The following is a 9619-nucleotide window of genomic DNA, read 5'->3' as shown; positions in this document are numbered from 1 at the left end:
AGCACTTCCAAAAGCCAGCTCAGAGAAAATATTGTTCAGAATAGCTTGAAAATCCCCGAAACATGCAAAATAGCTCCTGTCCCAAGTGAAGAGCATTGGAATGGTCCAGGGGAAACACTGCAGCGCTGAGGACCGACTCAGTGCCAGATCAGGAATCTCAGCTCACCATGCCCATGTCCACCAAAGCCCCTCTGGATTCCTTAATTCTCCCATTAGAGTTCAGTGATTCTCAGCAAGTCACCGATAATGTGCCCTGCAGATTTCTGGCTCAGCTGTGAGGCACTAGCATGCAAGGAAAACTATGAGTGCCTCACACATGGGATTTCCCTTTTTTTTTTCCTCAACCCAACATCTGCTGCATTGACAAAGCGCAGAGGGGGCACAGGGGAAAGAAAGGAAAAAGAAGGTAGTCAGAGCCTGAAAAAGATCCGGCGGACCAGCAAGCAATGACAAATTCCAGAAACAGGGCACGTTCAAATTCCCAACAAAGATAGCAAGACAGAAAATAACCATAGTGACCATCCCCAGAAGGACTTCTGCAAAAATCCAGCAGTGATGGTGCAGCTGTGCTAACAGTATGCTTGGCGTTTGCAAAGACACCTACGCACATGGAGGAAAGCTCTTCAGCAAATACTCCACCAGCGTGATAAACAGTGATCAATGCCAATATTTGTTTTACTAATGCCTAATTTTTATGGATAGCAGTTGCAAAGACTGGCCTTTATGAAAATATTGTCATCTTCACAAGTGCTAAAACCAACTTAACGAACTACCTAGCCAACTTTGCCATCTCTTACATCCTTTGTGACTCTGTAGAAAGATTTTTAGTGATTACCAACAGGCTGAATTGGGAAGAGCTTTACAAGAAGTCACCTGCAGTGCCTTTGCTTTCTGTTTTTGTAGAAATTCAGTTCATCTGATAATCTGCCCTGGCTGATTTAGAACTGACTTCATATTCCCTAACAACAACCCATGACCAGGAAAACTCAGTCAACCAAATTTCCTCACAGCTACTCCTTGACTAAAGAGCACGTAGTCGAGATAAACTCACACTTCCAGCTATACCAAGGAGGGGCTCTGCTATACAATCCCGTCCTCACATAAATGTTATTGCTTTTAATAGGAAAACTGCTTTGCCTACCCTGTCTCTGGTGGGCACCAGACCAGACACGTGTCACCTTTCAGAAGCATTTTCCAAGTAATTAATTAATTCCACCTTCTTGGCACACAGTTGATTGCAGAGGCAAAGATGAGTATTCATCCCCTCCACCAGTGACAAAGCACTGTGATATATGAACAAGCCATGCAAGTTCAACTTTTCCTAAGAGAATCCTATGTTTAAGCTTTCACTTAACACAAGGTAAGCAGGTGAGAGCGAACAGCATTAGGGAGAGTCTGAGAATTAGTGGTAGGGCTCTTAGGTAATATTTAAACAGCAGATAAGACCTGTGCAATCGGGGGTACATCTGAGCAGCAGGCAGACAGGTCTCCTTGGTTTCTTCTCCTGTCTGGTGCTGGATCACACCAGTAACTCAAAGTCAAATTAGCTGGAGTATTTCACTTAACTATTTAAATCTGCATTAATCTCTTCCCTCACCATAGCGGAGATGCCGGCAGCGCAGCAGCAACAGCTGGAGGATGAATCTTTGCTGCAGTTGCCACCAGAAAACAACTAACACAGAACAAAGCTGTTTCCATGAAAAGTGAGGTTGTTTGATGCTTACAAAGGCTTGAGGATTTATGAAGCTTTAGTTGTGATGGTGAGAGAATAAGTCCCTGGAGAAAATATGCCAGAGAAGAGCAAACAAGGGAGAATGTTTTAAGAAATGTAAAAAAAAAAAAAAGAAGCCCGCCAAGGCCATCGTCACCCTCGCTCGGCGGGACCACACCCTGCCGCGCTTTCCCGAAATGACCTTTGGTTCGTGCTCCTGACAATAGAGCCAAGTTTCCTGTTCGGGTGCTGGGACCCGCGAGGATCAACAGGAACTGCCGGCTCTGCGGTCTGCAGAAACGGGAAAGTGGGAAGCAAGAAACAGGCAGCTGCTCAGTTAACACAGAGCTGTCGACACCAGGCAGCCTTAGGAAGACGAGAAAATGAATGCCAACAGCCAAGAGATTTATTTAAGATCTTATAGGGAGGCAGAGAAACAGCTTGAAGCTGATTCAGCACAAATAACTAAGTTCAAAGGGGAAAAAAAAAACCAGCTAGTTTCCTTTCTCTCTTACTCTTGATTTCGTTTCTGCAACATTCATTTTCCTTTCAGCAAGTCCGCCTGCGGGTGTTACTCATACTGAGAGTCCATCATGTGCTGGCTTTCAATAACTTATTCCTGGTTAGACCACATCACCCAGACACTGGCGAAGCTTGGGACATGCTATCTCAAGGTGATTGCCTCTTCTCAGCTGTGTAATTGTACTAATTTAAAATTATGTTAAGCACAAATAAACTGGAAGAGTGCTCTGGGAGGCTTGTGCTCTTTGAGCTGTTGCTCCGCTCCCCAGCTGCGGCTGCGCCCACCTGGAGACCTGTGGTCCTGCTCAGTGGACCCATGGCAAGAAACAGCTTTTGTGGCTGCTCTGATAGAACAGCTTCCCAGAGGCCTGTGCTTCCCACAGCTACACCGCTTTATTTAGGGGAACTGAAACAAAAAACGTCAGAGCTTACTAGGGGCTGGAAACCACAACGGACTTTTTTTTTTGCTCTGTCCATGTTGTGCAATCCTAAAACTGGCAGCGGTCCCACCACGTGCTGCTCCCCCCATAACGAACTGTGATTTGTCACACACCAGCAAGGCACACACACCAGTAAAACCTTGTGGGGAGGTGGGACAGATCCAGAGCTGGCACAAGTCAGGTCCCCTCTAAACAGTGGGGCTTCCTGACTTACACCACTGCACCTGAATACCTGGCTCTGACTGCAGACATGGGCGAGATGAGCGCTTCAGATACTTGGCCTCACAGATGGGTATATTAACCCATTTTGTACACTACAGTCCAGCTAGCACTTTGAACTAAAACAAAGAAAATAAATGAATGCCTGCGACTCTACTATCACACTGGTTTGTGCACAGCTACCCTTGATAGGAAAGCATCTTCTCTCCCACATATGCCCAAAAGAAGGACCCATTTCTTCTTGTTGCTGCAGAGATACAGGGAGAAGTTGCCTTTAAAGATCATCCCCCTTTTGGGTGAGGAGGTGTTGCTAAGCAGGACAGGATCGAGGTTCATTTGCTTCGGGCCTCACTGGAGGACTAGTTGCATAAATAATTTGCCCAAGTATGAGATCCATCTCCAAATTCACAAAGAACAAGCACCAGATCATTCCTGGCTTTGCTGAAATGAACAAAATAAATGAGCAAAATAACACACATGTACCCAGCAGTGCAAGGGACCCATGTGTCCTCTTCCCTGCACAAAAGCTTATGAGTACTTTCCCTGTAATTTGGGACTACTGAGCACTGAGAGCACTGGGGGTGTGGGGGGGTCTCAGTAAGCGGCCCCGTCCCCGATGATGGCATCATGGAATGTCTACTGTGATTTATGGAACAATCAGCAGGCTATGGCGGTGAGATGCAGTCCCGAGCATCACACACTGCAGATCACAGCACCTCCACTGCGACAGGTGACACGTCATGCAGCCTGACACACTCCTCAGCTGTTTATCTGCCTTCTCACCATCGAAAACCCAACAAACTTGTTTTGAAGGAATAGTTTATATTCTAACAGGAATGATGGGGTCAAAGGGCAGCCCTTCCTGAGCAGGGCTGAATTAAAAACAGGAGTGCTCAGCTGAAAAAAACCCAAAAACATCTCCAATCAAGCAAATAAGCCTATGTGTCACACAGGTTATATACCACAGGACAAGAGATTAAGGCAACACTTTCTCAAAAACATTAGAAGTTCTTCTGTGGCCAACCTAAGCTGCTCTGTCACCAGGTCACAACCTGTCAGAGTGCACTGTGGGATGTCACCAGAGCCAGTGCCTAGCCACCATCTCAGTGACAGCCAAAACCTCCATCCAGCTATAGCCTTCACCCAAACACCTCACCCTGAGAAATGCCCTGTCCGTGAGCCAGCACGGCTGCCTCTCCCACATGCCAGCATTCTGCCACCACTCTGTCCACTGTCTTCTGTCAGGCACCAACGGGGCTGAGTTTTCCTACACAAGATGTGCCATCACTTCCAGGAATATGCAAGGGAAAGGGTTTCTGAGCTGAGCTGGCCAGCATTTTCTCTTCTAATAGACTTCCAAGCAATCAGTATTTCTAGACACTTGACTTCAGGTGCTCCTGTTCCACGGAAAGGAGATTCTAGACAGCCCCCTGTGTTTCTGTATTACAACATGAGATCTTTTCCTTCTCGAAGCTGCATTTTGGAGAGCATTTAATGGCTTTTAGCCGCAAATCAGTTCTTTGTTATGTCTGGCTTATATGTGCTTGCTTTATGTGAAACTGTTTTCAGTTCTGCCTGAAAACAAAGTGTGCCACCACACACCAGGTCCCTGAGAGATGGAAGGCTGACAAGTTACCCACATATCACTGGTAGCTCTCCCAGTGCTGTGCAACAATCATGAAGTTACAAAGGAATTTATAATTCCAGATCTTTTTTTTTCTTGTGAAAAACATGATCTAATATTACAGCAAGTACAGGTAAGCGTGCCCCAGCACATGTAAGCCAGTGACACACTGTGCGGGCATTGAGCTGCCACGGGGAGGATTCAGCAGCGGAAGGGAGCCCCAGGTTGTAAACTGCACATGACACAGGCTAGCCGGGTGCTCTGTGGCTTGTCTGAGGCCAAGGTCAGCATCACCTTGAATAATAACAGCACTGTGTCAAGAGCATCTCTTGACTGACAGCAAGCAGACCCATCCCTCCACGTCTTCTTGCCCACCACAAGCACACCCCATACCTCGCTTTTGCTTGTCCAAGCACACCCCATCCTCCCACCTCCTCTTCCTCAGTGCAAGCACAACCCCACCCATCTCTCCTGGACCACCACAAGCACAGCCCACCCTCCCATCTCTCCTTGTCTAGTGCAAGCACACCCCACCCTTCACAGAGTCACACAATGGCTGGGGGTGGAAGGGACCTCTGGAGATCATCTAGTCCAGTTCACCTGCTAAAGCAGGTTCACCAGAGCAGATCGCACAGTAGTGCGTACAGGTGGGTGTTTAATGTCTCCAGAGAAGGAGACTCCACAACCTCTCTGGGCAGCCTGTTCCAGTGCTCTGTCACCCTCAAAGTAAAGAAGTTTCTCCTCATATTCTGATGGAACCTCCTATGCTTTTGCTTCTTCTTGCCCTGAAGACACCGTCCCCATCCATCCACCTCTCCTGGCTCACTACACACCCACCCCACACCCTATCCCTCCATCTCCTCCTGTTCCAGCACACCCCATCCCGCCATTCCTTTCTCTCCCGCCGGTGAGGCGCTGACCCCGGCGCCCACGGCCCGGGACGCGCTCCGGCACGCCGCCGCCTGTCCGCCCGGCGTGGGGGCGGGATTCCCGCCCGGTTTCTCACGTCACAGCGCGGGGAAAACCCCGCCGAGCTGCCGCTCTTAGGGCCTCGCTCCGCCCCGGCCGCCCGCATTTCGTTGCTGCCGCCGGCCCGCGCAGTGTCCCGCTGTACCGTCCACAGACGACGCGATGATGCCCGGGAGAAACCTGCGCAAGCCCGCGCCGCCCGCCGCTCCCGCAGGTACCGGAGGGTGAAGGGAGCGGGGTGCGGGGTCTGCGGGGGGACACGCTTCTCCAGCACCCGGAGCGGGGGCAGCGCCCGCGGCGCCGCGGGATGCGGCTGCGGCCGCCCGTGTGAACGCGGGGAGGGTATCGCCGGGAGATCGTAGAGAGGGCATGAGTTTAATACTGAGAGGAAAGAAATAAATTGTCAGAAATTTACGATACTGCCAAGATCTCATGGTAATTAGATATAAATGTGGATGGGTTGGTGGTGCGGGTGGCTGACGGCCGCGCTTGTGTCCTTACAGAGCGGGAGGTGGCGGTGGAGTGTGCCCTGCAGCTGCGCAGGATCGGCGACAAGTGGGACCTGCGGCAGAGGATCCTGAACTTCCTCGCCAAGCTGTTCTTCCCGGAAACGTGAGCGGTTCCCGGACACGGCTGGGCTGAGAAGCAGGGAAGGACCTTGGCTTTGTGGATTTGGAACAAGAGATTTCACTGAGACCACGAGATGAAGAAAGATCTTTGTGTTGTACTTGCTGTGTGTGGCTGCTGAAGAACAGCTGCTGCAACACCGTTTCTTTGAAGAATCTTACAGTAATACTGGTGTATGAATGCCAGGTGGAAAAAAAAAGCGATGGGCAGAGCACCTCGCCATGCGATGGAGAGATTTGGGGCAAGAAGGAACTTGCCCTTCGGCCTGGTCTGGGAAGACTTCCAGCTGCCCTGTTTCCCCAGTCACCCTCTGGTCCTCCTGGGCCACAGCTACACTTCACCGAGGAGCTTGGACCATCTTCGGGAAGAAGCCAAAAAAAGGCAATATATTGGAACCTGGGATCGTCTATCTTGCACATCACAGGACAAAAGCCAGTCACTCAGTTTCTGACTTCTCTAGTTTTCTAAAGCATGGATTTTGCTGGATAGGGATTTGGTGGTGGGATTATTTAATTTGTTAATTAAAGCACTATCTTTATTGAATGGTTATTTGTCATAGGACTAAAACTTAAAATTTTATGAATTAATACAATGTTGCATAGTTCTAGTTTATATTATATAGGTATATATTTGCATATACATATTAGATATATAAAAATATAAATGTGTGCTCCCTATGTGTATGAAATGAGTACTTCACAGAACTATTAATTGAATGGTGCTTGCTAGACTAAAAAAGTGAAAAAATGTTCAAAATATGACATAAAAATACATTATATTAACTAGAAGAAAGCATAATGTTTTCTGATAAGGAAATACTTCAGGCAGCACAGAGGGAAGCATACTTTAGTATATCATTATATAAGACATATATATGAATATATATTAAACAAATGCAGATATTGAGGTATGTGTGTTTGGTAGAAGGATTCTTTTGACATCACGAAGAATTTCTCAAGAACAGTACAATACTGCAGTGTCTTTATAATTAATAAAATAGCTCTTCAATAGAAGTAGATCTTGAAGTTGAATCTCAGGTTTTCTTGAGAATGTTATTTATTCAAAGAAAGCAACTACCTCTCTTTGAAGAAATAATATCAATAAAATTGAATGTTACAGTCCAGACAGAAAAGTAGCCTTGGATTTCTGAATGTTTACCAGTGCTTATAAATGAAGGTGCTTCCCTTGCACTTGATTTCTATTCATTTCATGGCACCTTTATTTCAGTTCTGCATGATGAAGCCGCTGTAGCACATCCAGTGGATGGTGATGCATTGTGCCTGTCTCACTGAGGGGTTATTGCCCTTGGCTGGCTTCAGAGGAGCTGAATTAAGCATGTTGACCACCATGAAGGCAAACAGTAACTTTGCTGGTCAATTCATGTCAGCCCTAAACAGTATTTTTTTCTTGAGTGTAAGCTAGCAAGGAAACTGCTGAAGCTGACCTTGTTTTGTAGCTACCTCTCAGGCTGACGGTCAGGATTTCTTCTATTAACTGACCTTGTATGTAAGTTAATTCGCATTGTATAAGGTTGTATAGTTTCATTTTCTGAATTCTGCATCTGTTCAAATTATGTTTTTCCTGCCTTATTTTTATTTATAATTAATACTTTTGTTAGCTCTTCTACTTCTGGCTTTGCAAAATTGTCGTTACATAGCTCTGGTCACTCTGTCACAGCCAGCTGTGTATGACTGTTACTTGTTGTCACTGATTTCACTATGCAGAAGCTGACTGACTTTGCCAAGGTTAAGATGTGGAGGTCTTAACCTTGTCACAGTGGCGTTACCGGGAGCTTTGCCATTGACTTGAGCACAGTTCTCTCCTCCTCTAAGCCAACTAATAACTTTTCAGGGAGAACATGTTTCAAAAATTGTTGGTATTCGTCTTAGTACTACAAAGTAATGTGTTTTGCCAGCATGTACAGAGGTCAGTTTTTCACGTATTAAAAAGTAAATGCAAAACGTTTCTGTCTGGATACATACAAGCTCCCACGCTAGCACCACATCCAATTTGTCAAAGCTGTTCTTCAAAGACAACCCTCACTTCAACAGAAGGGCTCCCACTGTATGTCTTGGACTTGGTGGAGTCTTGGAGTCTTTACCAAGGACACTAAACAATGATTGTGCCTGTCTGTGACTCTCAGGAAAATTTGGCATTAGTATTCACATTAGTAGCTGAAATGTATTTGAATAAAAGTGTTCTGCTTCATATATGCTGCTATGTGCAATATGCAATAGGAAACAAGGTGTGGGCTTCATAAAGCCTGTCCAGTTCTTTACACTGTAGCACACATTAATGTTATGAAAAAAATGCATTGTTATGGGGATATCTGAGTTAAGTATTAGCATAGTATTTTTCTGTCTAGATCTGCAAAGACTATTTGCTTTCCATGAAATGTTTCTGTGTTTCTCTGAGCTTTGCCAGGAGTGCTAGTATTCACCGTGATCTCAGGAAAAGGACTTGTATCCAAGCAATCAGTGCCGGTGTATGAGCAAGCACTTGCTGCCATCCTCCCTAGGAGACCTTTTTGTTACTTCTGCAAAGGATCTGCTATATGACTGTATCAACATGAATTTGTTTTTCTCAAAGCTTATTCTGGATACAGGCCAGATGTTTGGCTGTATGCCCTTTGCATGTATGTCTTGAATTCATGCTGAGATAATAAATACAAAACATTTGCAAGAAAAATGAGTCATTGTTGTTATAACTCAGGGTTTTTTTGTGGATCCTGAATGTGTGATGCTATTATACAAATTCCTTCAATACTTCCAAGTCAGCAGGCACACACTAGGGCAACAGCAGACTGCCAGTATGTATGCTTTTACTTTAGGCTTTTACTTTTGCCTTTATGAGGAACAAGACATAACTATACCCTTGAACTTCAAAACTGGAAACTGAGACACCTGTTCTAATATTTTCTAGTAACACAGATATTTTCTATATGTTTTCTATATATTTTCTAGCCACAGAATAGTTGAGGGATGTCAGGAGCTCCATTATCTCTACCAGAAGTGTAGCAGCTTTGAGGAAGAGCATCCCTGGGGGTGAACAAGGATAAACATCTGAATTAAGGGTTTTGTCTAAGGTCCAGGCAGAAAGGAATGGATTTCACCAATACCAGATTTTGACTTTCTCCAAAGTTTGAAGCTGGAGTTTTGGAAAAGGGGGAAATTATACTGCTTACCACAAGGGACTAGCAAAGGAATAGCATAGAGCTTATTCTTCCTTCCTGAAGTTGGGATGCAAAGATGTTGTCTGTTTAGAAGAGAGTCGGAGACCCTCACTTGCTACTCCGTGCACATCAGCAGGATCTCCCCTGACTCGTCCTGCTGCTTCTCCCCAGCTTCACGGGCAGGGAGCACCATGCCTGGGGCACATGTTCCCAATGTAAGGAGGACTAAGAACTTCCTGACCAAATGCTCTGATTTCCAATAAACTGGAAAAAAAAAAAAAACAAACAAAACAGAGGGAAGCCAGTCCCTGTCCTTTCCCAGTTAGCCCTAGGCG

At 46.0% G+C, this 9619-nt stretch overlaps 1 protein-coding gene across 1 annotated transcript; it reads left to right on the top strand.

Moving 5' to 3' along the window:
• The first annotated feature begins 5398 nt into the window (after positions 1-5398).
• On the top strand, positions 5399-8772 carry PMAIP1 (phorbol-12-myristate-13-acetate-induced protein 1). The gene is made up of 2 exons (XM_080362902.1): positions 5399-5699; positions 5989-8772. The coding sequence occupies exons 1-2, from the start codon at positions 5648-5650 to the stop codon at positions 6099-6101; spliced, it is 165 nt and encodes a 54-aa protein (XP_080219028.1). The 5' UTR covers positions 5399-5647; the 3' UTR covers positions 6102-8772.
• The last annotated feature ends 847 nt before the right edge of the window (positions 8773-9619 follow it).

This window comes from Nesoenas mayeri (assembly GCF_963082525.1).
Source record: "Nesoenas mayeri genome assembly, chromosome: Z".
In the NCBI taxonomy this organism is placed as follows: domain Eukaryota; kingdom Metazoa; phylum Chordata; class Aves; order Columbiformes; family Columbidae; genus Nesoenas; species Nesoenas mayeri.
This window is presented reverse-complemented; position numbering and strand designations above follow the sequence as displayed.

Coding starts and splice junctions, on each gene's coding strand:
- PMAIP1 (XM_080362902.1), top strand. CDS start 5,648: ATGATGCCCGGGAGAAACCTGCGCAAGCCCGCGCCGCCCGCCGCTCCC. Junction 5,700..5,988: donor GCCGCCCGCCGCTCCCGCAG/GTACCGGAGGGT, acceptor GTGTCCTTACAG/AGCGGGAGGTGGCGGTGGAG.